At 42.4% G+C, this 19,649-nt stretch overlaps 1 protein-coding gene across 2 annotated transcripts in view; it reads left to right on the top strand.

Annotated features, from left to right (window-relative positions):
- prmt3 (protein arginine methyltransferase 3) overlaps positions 1-19,649 on the top strand; it is a 100,968-nt gene that overhangs the window by 70,187 nt on the left and 11,132 nt on the right. For both annotated transcript variants that reach the window (XM_035786481.2, XM_035786482.2), the window contains exons 14-15: positions 4,389-4,439; positions 5,131-5,218. In XM_035786481.2, the coding sequence (XP_035642374.1) occupies positions 4,389-4,439; positions 5,131-5,218 (139 nt within the window). The remainder of the gene's footprint in view (positions 1-4,388; positions 4,440-5,130; positions 5,219-19,649) is intronic.

Here is a 19,649-nt window from a genome sequence, read left to right as displayed (position 1 = left end):
TATGTTTTTTGTAATCGTATTCCAAGTAAGTAATTATTTTTCAGTCCCTTCCAGAGCTGAAGAACGTTGATTCCTTCTAGTGTTTTCTTGAAATTTTTTATATGTATCATAAAGTCAAGAAGATTTTTTTTCTATCTTACGGAGCTCCCAGAGCTTCACTGCGACTAACCTGCCTAGTCTAACTCACTTCTCAATTTCAACAGTCCTCTTATCCAGTTGAATGAAGGCCAACCTATGGTCTGGAATAAAGGCAGTCATTGTTAACAAAATTAGGTTTAGTTTTAGTAGTTTGTGTTGAGCAATTCATCATTAGTAGTTTTAGACAGTATATTTATCAGGTTTGTATAGTTGTATAGTCTGTATTAAGAGGCTGCTGATTTGTTTTGTTCAGGCAGAGTGTACCTGTCAGGATTATGAAAGTTAAACATTCTAGAGACTTGGGTTCAGGTAAGAGCAGTGCTGCCAATGCAACCTGTGATCTCAGGCTTTATAACGTTGAAACCTCAACTCACCAGACATTTCCAAACAGAACAAAATCTGAGATGTTTTTAAGTTTCATTTCTTTGATTGTTTTAATGGACTTCCTCTCTCTCTCCCATCGAAAAAGTTGAAAACAACGCAGAGGTGACAATCAATCCCGCTTATGAGGCGTTGTCAACGGCGATGAGAGCCGAGGCTGATCCCTACCTCAAAAACCAGCGAGAGGTGAATCCGCTCTGCCTGACGAGCAATTAGGCCTAATTTCCCAATTACCTCGCGACTGAGCGTTCCTGTGGCGTTCATTAAAAGCCATAATTGCATTGGGTTGACATGCTCCTTTTTCCCACTTTGGGACGTTTCTCCCAGTCTGGCTCAGTGCTAGTGCTAGGTTCCCGCCCCTGCCTGTCTGAATCAATAAAGGCTGATTGTAGAACGCGGCGTTGAGTGTGTGGAACATGTAGTCGATGACGGCCCAGTGATTATGAAGTATGGACCCTAGTATGTCCAACCTCCTTTTCTCGGGGCACACATTCACTCTTGCTTTGAAATTCCTGAGTGGGGAGTGTTGAACCACACCTTTCATGCTGATGTGTGGTGTAAATACTAAGGATAAGGTCTTGCTCATTTCAAGGAATGCTGTACCCGAGGGATATTTTAGCTTCATGGCCCACCAAGTTCAACCACCACCCTCTCAGAAGTAAGCTATCATGACTCCTTCACTATTTCACACTCACTGTCTCTCCATTTCCCTCTCTCTTTTCCTTCTCTGCCATGCTCTTTTCCTGTCTATATCTCCCTCCCATGGCTCGCTCTTTCTCTCCCCTTGCATTGATTCTGGTCCTCTTTGTCTGCGAGAATCGCCATCCGAATTGTCAGCTGCGGCAGGATTAAAAGCTATTAGTTCTGCATCATTGCCACTACAAGTGCGCTCTAGAGATTGATAGTGACTCTCTTCCTTCAGTTGGGGGAGAAACAAGAGGAAAACTGGCCTGAGGGGGTCATTTTTACCTCACACATCTAAAGAGAACAGTCACCTCCAGGCTGTGTGTGTGTGTGTGTGTGTGTGTGTGTGTGTGTGTGTGTGTGTGTGTGTGTGTGTGTGTGTGTGTGTGTGTGTGTGTGTGTGTGTGTGTGTGAGCGAAAGCGAGATTTCAATTTGTTTAGTTATGCGAATTGTTTTTCACTCAAGTGTTTGTTTATAGCTTAAGGCTCAGTCATGTATTTGAGTCTGAAATGAACACCCACCATGAATTCATAGAAATAGTGTAATTACAAAATGATGATCTATTCACAAATGGCTGTGCAATATACATCTATACTGTACACACATACCATTCAAGAATACCCATGGCAATACATATACACACAGGCCTACCCTTTAAGAGCAAAATACAAACAATAGACATGCACAAACACACACAAGGGTTTATTTTCATCATGAAATGACTCTCACTTTACAATACACGGGCTGTGTTCGAATTAGACCTAGTAGCCACCACATTAAAAAGCCGACATTGCTTATTTTGTGTAACACACCGGTATTAGCCGGTCAGCAAAATATGCCCAGTATTATCAGGGACAGTCAAAAAGTAATTTATTTATTTTGTGAAGCGACAGGCCTCAGACGAGGTGAGGTGTACCACATGGGACCACCGTGTGTCGACTCAGCCAAATGTAAGGCTCCATGTTGTTTTTAGATGGGAGGTTGCGGAGAGGGGACCCTTGGCTCTATTGAGCTCTGCCCCTCCACAGCGAGCCACGACTGCCCACACAGTAGCTGTGGGATGATGCCAAAGGTTTAGCACCCACTCAATAAATAATGTAGTTTGGTTTACCTTGGTGTCCATATCCTGTGACGTAGATATACACTGCGGGTCAAACATTTTAGAACACCTACTCATTCAAGAGTTTTTCTTTATTCTTTATTTATGTAGAGTAATAGTGAGCACATCAAAACTATGAAATAACACGTATGGAATCAGGTAGTAACCCAAAAAGTGTTAAACAAATCAAAATATATTTGAGATTCTTCAAATAGCCACCCTTTGCCTTGATGACAGCTTTGCACACTCTTGGCATTCTCTCAACCAGCTTCATGAGGTAGTCAACTGGAATGCATTTCAATGAATAGGTGTGCCTTGTTAAAAGTACATTTGTGGAATTTATTTCCTTAATGCGTTTGAGCCAATCAGTTGTGTTGTGACAAGTTAGGGGGGGGGGTATACAGAAAATTGACGTATTTGGTAAAAGACCAAGTCCATATTATGGCAATTCAAGACACACTTAACCAGCATGGCTACCACAGTGATACTCCATCCCATCTGGTTTGGGCTTAGTTATTTTATTGAACCTTTATTTAACTAGGCAAGTCAGTTAAGGACAAATTATTATTTACAATGACTGCTTAACCCGGCCTTACCCAGACAATGCTGGGCCAATTGTGTGCCACCCTATGGGACTCCCAATCACGGCCAGATTTGATACAGCCTGAATTCGAACCAGGGACTGTAGTGGCGCCTCTTGCACTGAGATTCAGTGCCTTGGTAAAAGACCAATGTGACCTAACATCTGCTAAACATGTGTATGTGACCAATAAAAGTTTATTTGATTTGAGGTGTGTGGCTTAAGGCGCATTCAGTGCGCCACCCGGGAGCCCAAAGTGGGCTTAGTGTGATGATCATTTGTTTTTCAACAGGAAAATGACCCAACACACCTCCAGGTTGTGTAAGAGTCTTTTTAGCATTTTACCATCAGGCTCTGACCCATGGCCACATTTCTCTGTATTCACAGACCAAGCTTCTCGCGCACTCCGTCGTACACTGTGTCACTGTGTAACCTTTGTGGGGGGAGGGATTAAGGTCAGGACCTTGTCCACTGTGTAGCATTTTCCATTTGGGGTCAAAGGAGAGGTTTTGTCCAATGCCGTGCATTATTCTGACTTCCAGGGAAAAGTAAAAGACCGTTTTGTTTTAAATAAATGTAAAGAAATTCAGTGAATTAACAGTCAAGAATCAATAAACAAAACAATAATGTTAATAACCGTAATGAAGCTTTAAAAATATGGTTGTGACCATTTGGGTTTTGACAATTTAGACTTAATCTTGGACATTAATGTATCCCCGTAGCTAGCATATGGCTAGCTAGCTCTACATTTGGACAATTTTACATCCTCAGTATATATTGTAGTCCCAAAACCATACATAAAGATTTACTACATTTTTCACTCATTTTCTTCAAAGTGTTGGGAGACAGACCACTCACTATTTGGTCATCATGGAAAGGGGTGCATCCCATTTCCTGGTTATAATTGTACCGAAACAAGCATTTCGCTACACCTGCAATAACATCTGCTAAACATGTGTATGTGACCAATAAAGGTTTATTTGATTTGAGGTGTGTGGCTTAAGGCGCATTCATTCTTCAGTCTTTTAATGTGTTTCGCTAATAACATCCAAAGTGGGGACAATACTTTCAGAGAAACAAAAAAATAAACAAAAAGGACTAACTAGTTCAAGATTGTTATAAAATTACCCAAAAATATTGTTTTATTTTCAAAAATACATTTTTGACTTTCAATACGAATGGGTATCTGAACAATGATTTTGGAATATCTTAATTTAACAATATGTTTGTTATTGTCTTAAAATGAATTAGAATATATCATGATCTAAATAAATGTCCTAAGCATGGAGACATATTTGTTTTCAAACAATTCTAACCACTTCTGTAGAATGACCCACATAGTGCACTACTTTTGACCAGGGCCCTGAGGCCTCATAGGTCTAAAGTATTGCACTATGTAGGGAATAGGGTGCCATTTGGGACAGGCCCCAGGTTATCCAAACAAGTCCAGCCCCGGTGGTGTTGTCATATCACATTCTAACAACCCTCTCATATTTCATTTCCAGGCCATCGTGGGCTACTTTGACATTTTCTTCGACAGAGACTGCGGCAACAAGGTAAGGAGCATGCGGCGGCCCTTCCATTTTTAACAGCCACCCAATTTACATTCACGATTTGGCGTTCCCCACATCCTTGGGAGGCAATCGACACCGGGGCACTTCCTGATTGCTGATGTAAGCACCCACCGGAGCTGGCCACTCGGAACAGCCAATGCCAAGCTCCGCAAGGGACGTGCCGACAAGTCTTTTAATTGCACGACCTATTTTACCTACAGTGTGAGCATAACTGCTGAGATGTAACACTACACCACGTGTAATGGGAACTAAGGTTTTAAATGTGTGGCGGCAGGATAGCCTAGTGGTTAGAGCGTTGGACTAGTAACCTGAAGGTTGCAAGTTCAAATCCCCGAGCTGACAAGGTTCAAATCTGTTCCTAGGCCGTAATTGAAAATAATAATTTGTTCTTAACTGACTTGCCTAGTTAAATAAAGGTAAAATAAAAATGAAGTACATCTAGTCTTTAGAAGACTATGAGTAGGATAGAAGTACAGATTTATAAAATTAGTTTAGTAGGTTTAAGAGTGTGGGACCGGTTAATTTTCCACTACAGTTGTGGAATTGTTAGATGAGCCACAGAAAAAGAAGTGTCACAATGGAATGAGTTGTTATCCATATTCCTCACTGTTGTGAGTTCATGTTGATTGCTGTTGCCCAAGACTAAATAACATGTTCTGCTTTTGAATCACAGGTGATGTTCTCCACGGGACCACAGGTCACCAAGACGCATTGGAAGCAGACAGTATTCCTGCTCGAAAATCCCATCCCTGTACAAGCAGGTCAGTTTCCATTACAGCACTGGTTTCTTGAATGTGTGTGCGTGTGGGGACGTACGTGTGTGTGTGTGTGCGTGCACACGGGCCTGCATGTTTGTGCCTGTATGGACATGTCTCTCTATGTCTATTGTGGTGCACTGCACGCACACCCAGCTGTCACCTGTGATATTTTTTTACACGCCGATCTTCCTCGAACATCATACTGAGAGCCAGGTAATCTGTCAGTGGTGCTGATGTAGTCAGGGTGTGCAACGCTAGTTATCTGTCACCTATAGAGAGACAGAGTGAGATCAAAACTAATCAGTCAGTCATCAAAAACACAATGTAAAACTTTATCTGATAGCTGTCATGACTGTCCACGAGAATCCAAATAGATCAGGTTTGCAATAAATAACTTCAATCAGACCCCCTCTCACCCTAGAGGGGGGAAGGAAAGAACTAGGGGGGGGTTATCAACTCGAGCCCTATTGTAAATCAAGGGAGACGATTCAGGTCTGCACTCTAGATTCAGCAAAGGAATGTAATTTGATTCAACAGACATTTTCCCACTAAAACTTCGAACACTTTCAAAAGCGAATACAATACAATATTTCTAACGTAGTACATGGGGATGGTGCGAGGCGATCTATAGAACACTGTCATTTTTTTCATTATTTTGTGATGTCATTGAAAATGATAAAATGGAAATACCTTAACTTGAAAGTATACCCACTACATGTATGAAGTTTTCATTCTCTGCGTTGTGGATGTAATATAAATGATGATGAAAGTGTTTTTGTTAAGAGAGAGATGTGATTTGAGGAGCAATAAGAGATCATTGTTTTTATAACTTTGCACAGTGAGTAGCTACCGCCCGGAGTAAGGTCAGGGAGTGTGCCAGCCTGCCGGAACTGCCCCTTTTAAGCAAACGGTATAAATTATGGGTTACGGGGGGAAAAAAACACATCACACCAGAAAGACGTGAAGCCGCTGCTTCACCTTTAAAGTGGTTTGAACTTTGAATCTCAACACGAGGTGGAGACGATAAATTCACCTCCCGGACAATCACTCGTAAGACTGATTAGCTGTCCTAAGTAAAGTGTCTTCAAAAGTGGATTTAAGTAGGACCATTCTGTTACTCTGCTCAAACCATCATATTATGCTACTCTCATCGCCCCATTGGGGAACCATCGACACGGCTGGCTAGCCTATCTTCAAAGAAGCATCTTCAAGAGCGAATGTAAGGAAAACCCAACTCTGTAGTTCTGTTCAGGACAACACAACAATTCGAAAAGCGTGCAGCAAAAAGGCCCACCCCATTCCCAAGGCTGCCCTGTTCACCAAGAGAGCCCCGGAAAACCCAGGCATTTCACGTAAATACATTCATGATTTCTTACTGAAAGCGGGCGGCGGTTTGTGTGCAAAGTATATGGTTACTGTAAGTGAAAGTAGTTTCTGAATACCAATGTTTAGTGTCTCTGTCCCTCTCTCTTTCTACCTCTCCATCTCTTCTTTAACAAGCAGCCATGTTGTTGTCATTCGTAAGTAAGGGATGGGTATTTGCAGATGCAAGGAGGTTACGACTGTTCAGAGTGATTATATTATACAAGGTTATGATTAATAAGTTGACTGTTTATAGATGCGATAGGTAAAATACCTTTTGAGTTTCGACCTGGAGATGGTAACTCTTTAAAGAACCGCTCTCGTGGTGCCCCAGATCCTAGTGAATGATTTGTTACATGATTAATTTAATTGGGTAACAATTAAACATAGTTTATAATAATTGTTGATAACAATTGATAATTGTTAAAGTTAAGTCACTACATAGCTTACCTCAAGCAAGCACGTACTGAACAGAACATATAAAGTAAAATATAAAATATAAAATTTCTAACTAAGCCAATTAAAATATAATTTTATTAAGTGATGCTGTTACTGATGTATGAAGCTGTGTGTATGCAGTGAATGTAAGTGTATGATGTGAATTATGGTGTGTGTGTGTGCACGTGTGTGTACTGTGCTTCGAGAACGTGCGTTTGTGTATGTATAGTACTATACTTTGTGAACGATGGTGTGTGTTGTATGTGATGGCCTGTGTGCATTATCGTAATGGGAATCAGGGATGTGTCCAGTGATGAGTCCGTAGCTCCGTGCTGTCCAGTCTTCCCCCCCACTACCATCAGATAGGAGGCAAGTGTAATGAATGGCCTGTATGGGGACTGGACATCCACTGTCCCCAAGTAAAGCACCACTCAGCACCTGGCCAGATCCACAGCCACGATGACTGTCATCCCACTGACGCTCCCATAACATTAACGCAACGTTCACATTGTGTCCGTCAGTTAAGTGCCTGCTTTTGAGTGTGTTGAGACACTGCAGTGTTGAAGTGTGTTATGACAGTGCGAAGCAGCAGTGTGTCCGTTAGCCGGTATAAAAGCAAATACATTAAAACATTGCCAGAAATGGCCAAATGTGTTGAAACACTGTAGTGTTAAAATGTGTTATGATACTGCAGTGTGTTAAAATATGTTGAGACATTAGCGTTAAAATGTGATCTCTCAAGGCTAATTCCCATGATTGTAAATGGTTAAGACACTGCATGGTGTTTAAATGTATTGAGTAGGGATGGGTACCCGAAACCCGGTATTAAAGGGCCCCGGGGCTAAATTATGAAAGACCGTAGTATCGATAAGCTCCGACGTTATCGGTTCTGCATTCAGTACTGGAGAAATTAAGAAAATACATTTCCTATTTATTATTGCTATATAAACATTATTTTGCACATTTTATCTCACCAACCGTTTCTAATTTGCAATAAGATTAAGACATTTGTTTACGATGCATTTTCGCTATTCCCAATCCAGAAGAGAGATCTCTCTCGTGCGGAGCCTGTCTCTCACGCGCTACAGCGCACACACACACAAGAAAGACCCTGCTCTTAATTAGTGCCGATGGCGGAGAGAACTAAACGTTCAAAAGTGTGGTTACACTTCACCAGAGTCGATGCAGACATGTGCAACAAGACTTTTGCTTGTAAGGGTGGAAACACGAGCAATCTGTCCAAACATCAATTGAAAATGATCATGTACAGGCAGAGAAATGCACAGTTATCGAGTGCCAGGCTCGTAGTTCATCTCTCGTTGGCCGATCTACGTTGGGTATGTATGCTAGCCGCCTGGAGCCCACACATGGAGTTAACTGAATTACGAGAACATGGTTTCGTGATCAAAAGTAACCATTAGCCAGCTGATTGTTTAGCTATGGGTGCGTTCATAAATTCAATCACCCATTTAAAGATTTTCCTACTTTTTTGTTAAAGTTGCAGCTACAGTGAACCAACCCACTCCTCCCTCTAATGCCGCTGGTCCAAGCCAAAGACAATCCCAAAGCCCCTTCACGCTGGCAGCTAGTGGGAGGATGACTAAGGAGAGGGTGAATGAGTGCCACCTAGTGAAAGGCCTACACCCCTTTCCAACAGTGGAGTCCAAGGGCTTTAGGTAATAGTCTGTTGAGTTGTATTCATTTTTAGGATATAGTAGTATAAAAGGGTTGTATGTTAGTCCCACCACTCCACAATACAATACACAATAATTCAACACATGGAATATCTTGTTTTACTGTAGGGAGATGAGCAAGGCAACCCCAAATATACCCCTCCCTCCAGGAGTTACCTCAGTGACACATTAATTCCTACCTGGTATGGTGTAGAAAAGGCCAATGTGATCACTGAGCTGAAGGACGTGCCAAAGTTAGCCATCACATCAGACAGGTGGACCAGCCTCTGTCAGGACCACTATCTCACTGTTACAGTGTACTACACAAGCCAGGGCAGTGTAAAACAGAATGTCCTCCACACCAGGGCAGTGTACAAATCGCAAACTGCCGAAGTAGTGGCAGAGGAGATCTCAGACATTCTGGAAGAGTTTGAGATAGAGCCGAGCAAGATTGTACCTATGACTGTTGATAATGCTGGCGATATGGATGTTGCCATCAAGAGGCTACACATCCTAAAAATAGGATGCTTTGCGCACACATTGAATCTGGCAGCTCAGAAAATCTGCAAAACTTCTTCCATTGATTAATGGGCAGCCCTAATCAGAGCAGTGGTCGTGTTGTTCAAGAGATCCTCGATATCCAAAACATTCTTGAAGGAAAAGCAGCAGCTCTTTGGTAAGGAGCCAGTTCAATCTATTAAAAGTATTATTTAGAAATTCCCACATTTAACTATTTCATTCAATATTCAAGTGTGTGGTTGTCGTTTCAGGCCTTCCGCAACACTCAGTCATCCTTGATGTCAAGACCAGATTCATGGAGGAGTATCCAGCGATCCAAGCATCAGCCTTGGACCCATGACTGCGAAAAGCAATGACCAAGGACTACCTGGACCGTCTGAAGGACGAGGACTTCCATAAGGCTGAGGAGTTTGTCCAGCTCATGAGAATCCTCTACACATCCACACTGCGTGTGTGTCATGCGAAAAGAATGCCACCTGTGGACAGATCATACCCATCCTCCAAAAAGCACTTCACTGTGAAGCGTGAAGATACAACGTTTGTGGCAACCATCAAAGAGAAGGTGTGGGAGAACCTCTCCGAGCGCTATCAGGATGAGGACATTCAAGCGTTCCTGCATGAGGCCACAGCAATGGACCCCAGATTTAAAGGGAGGCCGGTGAGTGACGCCACCTGGGACAGGCTGAGGAAAGCAACTGATGAGGCCAATGTGACTGGAGCAACACCAGGGCTGTCAGAGGAGCCGGAGCAGACAGACACAGAGCACCTGCAACAGGAGGAGGATTCTGAAGGAGAGGAAATGGAGGAGACAGTCCCCATGACTGAAGATCCTGTGACGTGGTGGTGGGAGAAGAGAGCTACTCTGCCCCTCCTCACAAACATTGCAACAAGCTACCTCTGTGCTCAAGCCTCCTCCACCCCTAGCGAGAGTGTATTTTCGACTGAGGGAACACAATCAGCCAGGAGAGGTCCCGACTTCTGCCAAAGGCAAATATGTTGATCTTTCTCCAGAAGAACTGCTAAGAACTTTTGCAGCCTTACCTGCATGCCCCACCCGTGTTGATCTATACCACTGTCTTTTCTTTTGCAGGAAAATATTGATAATTTAATTTGTCTTACATTTCCATCATCACAACATTACAGTCTATAATAGTGATTTGTTCAAAACGTTGCTGTTTCTTTTGCTGTAAATGATTGTTTATTTGATTTATTTTACATTTCAGAAAATAAAGCAATGTTAATTCTGTTATTAATTTGTTTGTTTGTTTTTTCCGTTAAAAAAATAACAAAAAGAACCGATAAGAATACCGTTAAAGTACCGGATCGATATGCAGTATCGGTAAGAGTGGTAATACCATTAAAATCTTACGATACCCATCCCTAGTTTTGAGACACCTCAGTGTTAAAATGGGTTAAGACCCTGCAGTGTTGAAGTGGGTTAAAACGCTGCAGAGTGTATAGAAAGGTCGCCTAGCATCTGCTGACAGTCTGGCCCAACTCATAACAGCAGCCTCTGCCATATGCACACCGTGGGTGAGTAAGTGAGTGAGAAAGAGATTTGCAGTGACTGTTCTATTTTTTCTAAATGTATTCTTATTGAAGAGTAAACCAGTTTGGTGCGATCTACAGTGCTCCGGTAGTGCTTCTCTATCCATCAACGCTCTGGATACACACACACACCCTGCTGGCCTCATGCATGCACATTTCATTCTTCAAACAAGCAGACACCCACAAATGCCCTCCAGCCCGTAGGTAAATTAGCTCAATGCGCTCTGTATTTGGCGCTAGCTGACTCACCCGCTCTCCTTAGGCATCAGCTAACAGAGTGATGAGATCCCCAAGTTAGGCTGTGAACACTCACTACTGCTGGAATACCCCCCCCCCCCACACACACACAAACTAACATGTGCACACACATAGCTCACTATTATCACAACACTCACTAATGCTGAAATGGGCTACACACTCACACACCTGCCTCTGTCATTACTCACAACTGGTGGAATGGGCACTGCCCTGCATACTAAACACCCTCAAAACAGACCAACTCACCTGGAAATATGTTGTGTACGTGGGTAATTGCAGCGTTATGGATGTGACATTACAAACAAGATCACAGGTTAAATGTCTCACAGAATGGACAGACAAAACATAAATGAAATGTTTGAGGTGTGTGTCTATAGTACCCCATTGGGGAATGCATACCCCCTAAAGCAAACATCTAAACACTGGCATATTGGAGAAATAAAGCAAATAAAAGGCCTGGTGGCTGTGACAAGCTTTTTGGGGAGACATATTAGCGAAAGTCTGAGATTGTAAATCTTCTGTAAGGAATTAGGGTGACGTTTGGCACGCAGACAGAGAGTGGAAGCGGCAGGAAATACGTTAGTCCTTCCTTTCCTCTATCAGCTCAGAGCATAGAAAAAGGAATAGAATGGTATGGCTAGAAAAAAAGTGCCATTTGACTGCAAGCCAGGTTCACATCAATGTTGGTGGGATTATCTCTCTTTCTCTCTCTCTACATACAGCATTCCATTGCGAGATACAGTTTTTGATCACCGATAGATAGGCCTAGTGTGCGGTTCTGACTCTGTCTGCCTGGTGGCCAACCTGCCTATACTGTGCCCCCCCTCTCTCCCTCGCTCGCTATGAAAGATGCAAGTGTTCGTGTTCTCTGAAGTATGGCCACTAATCAGTCTCCTCCATTACAAAAACACAGAATCTTCCTAGTGGAATCTAATCTTGACGTGCAAGAAGTCGAGGGATCAATTGTGCAAGGAGGTCGACTCATCTTTGTTAACAGTTGGAAAAATGGCAGGGAAAGGCAAGCGACAATATGAAGGAAGTCCTGTATGGTAATACTTTGAGAAATTAAATTGGGTGGAATTGAGGTACAGTAATGGTAGTACAGGAGCGATGCTTAATCTTCTGGAAGGGACGCACCATGACACTCAAACCATTTCCTGCAGCAGGGCAGCTACATTGTGAGTCACATGGAATTTTATAAATTTTTCTTATTGTTTTAATGTTAACATTTATACATTTATTTTCCATTTCTCACATCCCTAAAAAAAAAAGTGTATCCCACAAATCAACACCCAATATTCGATACAAAAGACAATTTGAAGAGTCTATAAAGACTGGAAAGGGCAAAGGTACTGACCTCGTAGAAAGAGAGATGGCCTTCGTCTCAAGTGGCATCCTATTCCTCTATACAGAGCATTCGGAGAAGTTTTCAGGCCCCTTGACTTTTTCCACATTTTGTTACGTTCCAACCTTATTCTAAAATGGATTAAATCATTTTTTTGCCCTCATCAATCTACACACAATACCCCATAATGACAAAGCAAAAACTGTTTTTTATACATTGTTGCTCATTTATAAAACAAAATTTAAATGATATTACATTTACATAAGTATTCAGAACCTTTACTCAATAATTTTTTTGAAGCACCTGTGATTACAGCCTCGAGTCTTCTTGGGTTATGATGCTACAAGCTTGGCACACCTGTATTTGGGGAGTTTCTCCCATTCTTCCCTGCAGATCCTCTCAAGCGGATGGAAGGTGAACCTTCACCTCAGTATGAGGTGCTGAGCGCTCTGGAGCAGATTTTCATCAAGGATCTCTCTGTACTTTGCTTTGTTCATCTTTCCCTCGATCCTTCAGTCTCTCAGCTGAAAAACATCCCCACAGCATGATGCTAACACCACCATGCTTTACCGTAGGGATGGTACTTGGTTTCCTCCAGACGCGACGCTTGGCATTCAGGCCAAAAAGTTTAATGTTGGTTTCATCAGATCCTTGATAATCTTGTTTCTCATGGTCTGAGAGTCCTTTAGGTGCCTTTTGGCAAACTTTTGCCTTTTACTGAAGAGTGGCTTCCGTCTGGCTACTCTACCATAAAATCCTGATTGGTACAGTGTTGCAGAGATCTCCACAGAGGAATTCTGCAGCTCTGTGGGGTGTCCATCGGGTTCTTGGTCACCTCCCTGACCAAGGCCCATTTCACCCGATTGCTCAGTTTGGCCCGGGGGGCGGCCAGCTCTAGGAAGAGTCTTGGTGGTTCCAAACTTCTTCCATTTAAGAATGATGGAGGCCACTGTGTTCTTGGGGACCTTCAATGCTGCAGACATTTTTTGATACCCTTCCCCAGAGCTGTGCCTCGACACAATCATGTCTCGGAGCTCTACTGACAATTCCTTCGACCTCATGACCTGGTTTTTGCTCTGACATGCGTTGTCAACTGTTGGACCTTATAGACAGGTGTGTGCCTTTCCAAATCATGTCCAATCAAATGAATTTACCACAGTTGGACTCCAATCAAGTTGTAGAAACATCTCAACGATGATCAATGGAAACAGGATGCACCTGAGCCCAATTTGGAGCGTCATAGCAAAGGGTCTGAGTGTCATAGCAAAGGGTCTATTTATTTTACAGAGTGCTGTTAAAGAGACACACCTGATTTAAAACAACAAGGGCTGAGAAACACAACCTGACCTGCAGCAACGCCAATGTCTCTCCGCTCTGTGCATCCGGTGATACATCTGTGGTGAGACTGAAGCATATGTGATGTGTTTGTATGAGTGCAGTAATTAACCACAGGAGGCTGAGAGTCAACACACACACACACGCAAAGAGATGTTGGTGTTTCGAGAGAGAAAAACAGCACGCAGTGGGCTGGAACAAAGCTCCTCTGTTCTGTATGACTAGGAAATGGATAAGGTGGGATTTTCATAGGGTTTTTTTTTTTATATCATTTTTTCAGCTGCCTACTTTGGTTGTTTGTTCAAGAAACAAGGTCATACTTTGTGTCCGAGGATGTACCATGATCTTATAGATTAACCATGGCCTGGTTATCTGTGTCTTGGATCAACCAGAGGACCTGAAACTCGGATGGGAGTTTGCTGCAGATTTCGATAGGCCGGCAAGTCACTTTCCTCCATCCCTTTAACTCTAGTGTCCTCTCTGTGCCCTTTGTCCTGCCATAACTCTTCTGTCTTCTTCTTGTGCCTCTTACTGATGGAATTATCTCTCTTTCACTCTCCCTCCAACTCTCACTTTCTACCCCCCTGTGTTTTAGTGCTGGAGGTCCTTGAGGAGCTGAGCTGCATCAGGCAGACAGCAGGGTGTAATTCCCCAGGCCTGCTTTATGTACTGCTCAGACAGGTGCTCAGGATATACGACCACCTGACACTGCCTGACTACACCTCCTCTACCTATCCACCTCTTCTTAGACAGAAAGAGAGGAGGGTGAGAGAGAGTTTTATGTAGAAAGGGGGAGATAGGGAGACTAGGTTGAAATGCTGCTGCTGTGCACATCACTGCAGTGCTGGGGGGGAGAGATGGAAGTTGTTCTGCCTTGGGAGAAGTTGGAAAGGGAGGTGTGTGCATGCGTGCCTGATTTTTTTTTTTTTTTTTTTTTATGTACAGCTTAAAAGCGCACATGATGACGCATTATAACATTAAACAACCATTTTTCAGTGTGGTCCTCAAAAACATACAATATTTTGTGTTCGTGCAACATTTGCTACTTCTAATCGATGTCTGCAAAAAAATGTATATATAGGTCTATGGCAGAAGTGTCAAGTTAAGTGTTACCTTGTCTTGTTCTTACCTTTGCCATGTGAGGTCAGTTTGACCTGCTGGGCAAGAGAGACCGTGACCACCCTCTGGAGAAATCTGAGCAGAAGGAGGGCGAGAGATGAACAGAGATGGTAAACATCTACATTTTCTGAAGATAATACTTTGAGCACACACTAGATCTGATTGTAGGTATACAAACAACTCCAACCAGTTAATGCTGAAAAAGGAAGCATTTAACCAATTCACCAAAATATCATGATCCTTAATTTTTTTATTTTACATTGGAGGATGGGCCCTGGTCAAATGTAGTGCATTTGATAGGGAATAGTGTCCCATTTGGGGCACAGTCCCGGTTTGGAGATCACCAGTGAGGTGTAATGGACTAAGATGGCGCATTTCTGTGGCTGTGTGTGGTTAACGTTATTGGCATGTTGATGATCAGGGTCTCTGTGAAAGGACCAGCTCTATTTCTCCTTTGATTTCAACACATGATCAATTCTCCCTCAGTTTCTGGCTACTTCACTAGATTGCTAGAGGCACTAGCCTAGGGCCTTCTGGAGTCCTGAGGTTAACGCCGCGGAGAGAATACAGTGGTGTATATAATGTCTCACTAATCAACTGAACAGTACCGCAACATTTGAGGTTTGGGACTTGTCAATTCTTCTGTACTTTCAAGAAAGTATGTGTTTGTGAACATTTGTTTTGGTGTTAATGATCAGATTAGGCATAATCTGTTTAGACTCTTATATGATGTCATCATGTGTTTCTCAATCCAGTCCTCAGGGACAACCAGCCATTTCACATAGCCTATTGATCTATTCTACTAGCACACCTGGGTTGTGTTCAATAGGCACCATACGGAAGAAAACGTACTGAAACAGGGATGGACTACCTGAAGAAGTGCTCATTCCCCTTTCTGTTGCGTACCCTAATAAGCACGACTCTGATTAACGTTGTGTTTCTGTTGTATGAGCATTTGTAGCATTTCTGTGTGTGTGTTTCTCGGCAGAAAAGTTGAATTTTCCTCCCAGTTTTCCTCCAAGTTTGTTTTCTTTTATTCAATCATTCTGTAGCTCAGTGGTCCTTCTGTAGCTCAGTTGGTAGAGCATGGCGCTTGTAACGCCAGGGTAGTGGGTTCGATTCCCGGGACCACCCATACGTAGAATGTATGCACACATGACTGTAAGTCGCTTTGGATAAAAGCGTCTGCTAAATGGCATTATTATTATTATTATAATCATTTAATCCCAGAATCATTTTAGTTACCCTGCAGAGGTTGCATTTTGTCAGAGGACTATCGCAGTCGAGCAATTACTCTTTTGGCCTTTTTTAAACCCTGCATTCCAAGCTATGGGATGCGTCCCAAATGGCACCCTGTTCTCTATATCCCTCAAACTCAACTCTCGAACTCGAAGCCAGTTCCACTGCGTTTTTTTTTTATTGTTCCCCTCTAATCAGGGATTGATTTAGACAGTGCGTGCAATTAATTATCAGGTAGAACAGAAAACCAGCAGGCTCCGGACCTCCTAGAATAAGAATTGAATACCCCTTGCCCTATATAGTGCACTATTTTTGACCACAACCCTATGGGCCCTGGTCAAAAGTGGTGCACTAAAAAGGGAATAGGGTGCCATTTGGGACACAGGCTTAGACTTACTGTAGCATACCCCTGCATAGCCTGCCTTCCCATTCTGGCTCCCCTCAAGCGTTGAGCAATGCTGGGTTCCATTTCAGCCCCTTTTCCCAGCCCTTTGTCATTCATCTGAAAGAAATTGGTCGTGTTCAGTATCTGCACATTTTTGTCAGGTTGATGTTTGTCATGAATCTTGCCCTGGCAGCAGAACTGAACGATTTCCGCTAGATTGGCCAGCTGCAAAGTCAAAATTGTCTTTCGTAAAAAATTCATGAAAACAAAAATGTGCTGTGGGATTATTTAAGATACTTTTTGAAGAGGTAGGGTTTCAGATGGTTTTGGAAGATGGCCAGGGGATCTGCTATCCTAGCTTCGGGGAGAAGCTTGTTCCAACATTGGGGTGCCTGACAGAGAAGAGCTTTTGCTGGGCTGAGCGGGAGCTGCCTTCCCGTAGAGGTGGGAGTGCCAAGAGTCCAGAGGTGGCAGAATGGAGTACTTGGTTGGGGTGTAAGGTTTGAGCATAGCCTGAAGGTACGGAGGGGCAGTTCCTCCTGCTGCTCCGTAGGCAAGTGCAATGGTCTTGTAGTGGATGCGAGCTTCGACTGGAAGCCAGTGGAGTGTGCATAGGGGCAGTGTGGCATTTATTTATTAACCTTTATTTAAACAGGGAGTCACATTGAGATGAAACATTTTTTACAAGAGAGACCTGTATACATTTACAAGTAAAACCCAATACATAAATATAACAGCCCAACAAAACACACTATAATAAAACACATAAAGCACTACATGAAAAATATTTAAGAAAAGCAATCGCATTCTGTAACGTAAGTCTCCAATCGATCATTTAAAATGCCTGAAAGGAATTATGTGTATTGTTCCACACATAAGGGGGCAAAAAAAACTAAAAGCAGATTTTCCCAGTTCTGTGGAGACCAAAGGGATCTCCAGAGTTATCTATCCACAAGAACAGGTTTGGTAAAAATGAAGTAATGTACAGAGGAAGTTTCTACAAGACTGCTTTGTAAATAAATAAAAGAGAATGCAGCTCTTCTTACAGACAGAGAGGCCCATCCCACATAAAGAATGCAATGATGAGTCCTTAAACCGTCCCCAGTGATAAAATGGATTGCTGAATGGAATACTGAGTCCAATGTTTTCATAACAGAGGCTTCCGCATGCATATAAATCATCTCTATTGCAAGGAGAACAGTTCTTTTTTTAACTATCTTCCTTCTATTTTCAGAACTGAGGCAGGATTTATTTTTATATAAAAAAACAAACATAGATCTCAGCTTCTTTGTCAAGTTTTCAATGTGCGTTTCAAAAGACCACTTGCCATCAATCCACATACCCAAGTACTTATCGTGAGAAACTTGCTCCATTTGGAGTGCAAGTCCTCAGGTTCAACATTATGAGACTTAGAGAAGAGAATACACGTGGTTTTATTTGCATTTAACACTAATTTACGATCAGTAAGTGATTTTTGGATGAGTCAAAATCATGCTGAAGGTCACGAATGGCCTGCTGCACTGAAGAGGCACAGGAATAAATAACTATGTCTTCTTTATAGGTGAATGAATGTTACAAGTGTTTTACAGTATTTCCAATGTCATTTATATACAACGTGAACAACAATGGCCACAAAATCGAACCCTGGGGTATCCCTTTAAGTTTTTCAAGAAATTCAGATTTAACCCTGTCTTCTGAAACCACAAACAGGCATCAGTGCCAAGACCTAACACAGACAACTTACTTATTAATAAGATAGAATGATCGTCTGTATCAAAAGCAATTGACAAATCTATAAATAGGGCATCACAATACATCTTAGCATAGAAAGCTTTGACAATATAATTTACAACTGATGTGGTTGCAGTAATAGTACTGGTCATAACCCTGATTGATGTACATTCCAAATACAGATGAAAAAATCTACGAAGTTGCATATTCACCAACAATTCAAGAAAGCATTGATATGGGACGATAGTTGTCAAGATCACAACAATCAACCTCCCTTATGTAGTGGCAGCACATACGCTGGTTTCCACACTTTAGGAATATGTCCTGATAACAATGTTAAATTCTGGGTTATTTATTGAACCAACATTTGACGGATGCTGCACACTAGAGCAGGCCTGGGAGAACTTGGAAAGGTTGAACACCAGGCGGGCTGCGGCATTCTGGATACGTTGGAGGGGTTTGTCTAGACAGTAAAATAAACGGCAACATGATCATTTTTTTTCTTTTTCAAAAGTTATTTTCTACAGTGTGCTCTGGATAGGACCCAGCTCATTGGGTTTGTGACAGAGAAGAGGGGAAATATAATGATTTTCACGTAGACAAGGAATAGATTCACATTCACTTTGGGTGTGTCCCAAAAGGCACCCTATTCCCTATATAGTGCTTCTGACCAGGACACATAGGGCCCTAGTCAAAAGTAGGACACTATTTAGGGAATAGGGTGCCATTTGGGACACTACCACTGACTGAGGAATCAGCATTGTCTTCTGACAGCCCTCATCTGCATGGTTGTCTTTAATTAAAAGTGCCTGCCTAGGCGATTTATTTGCGATAGGCGATTTATTTGCTAAATATCCTGTTCCTACAGCCTGCTCCCAGCCCAGTGTACTCGTGTGGAGGGGGTGATGGATAGGTTTTGGAGCCTCCCCAAAAAGAGTCCACACACTTAATTTGGCCCCTGAGTCATGAGTCTGAGTCGGGATACTGTGAAGTTACAATTAACTCAGTCTTGATAATGTGAACTTACAATGAAAACGCTGACTTTGATGCATGGTTGAGTTTTTTTCCTGCATTTTTCGTTCACATTTATACCTATTTCAGACAAAAAAAAACATGGTATGTTACCTGTAAAAAATTAAAAAACAATTAGCCAATGTTTATATGCCCTTTCAAGATTTACCACTGTCTTGCAGGTATACCGCCTTTTATAGATCCCAGTGCATAGCCAGCACCAGTGAGGGATGGGAGCTAAGAATTTCTGCCTCAAAACACCAGAATGAATCAAAGCTAAATCAATAAATCTTTGCGGATGAAGTGTTAGTTCCACTATGTTACATCACGCTAAAGAGTTTTGTGCATGAAGGAGGAGTATTTCTTAAGTTTGACAATGTGCTTGAAAACTAGCTTAAATTTGACCATGAGCTTGCTAGCTCTACGCCAGTCAATTCATATGAAACAAATCGATGTTAACCAGCCAATGAA

This window comes from Oncorhynchus keta, chromosome 14, assembly GCF_023373465.1.
Source record: "Oncorhynchus keta strain PuntledgeMale-10-30-2019 chromosome 14, Oket_V2, whole genome shotgun sequence".
Lineage (NCBI taxonomy): Eukaryota > Metazoa > Chordata > Actinopteri > Salmoniformes > Salmonidae > Oncorhynchus > Oncorhynchus keta.
The sequence above is the reverse complement of the archived record's forward strand: the minus strand, read 5'-3'. Positions and strand labels throughout refer to the sequence as shown.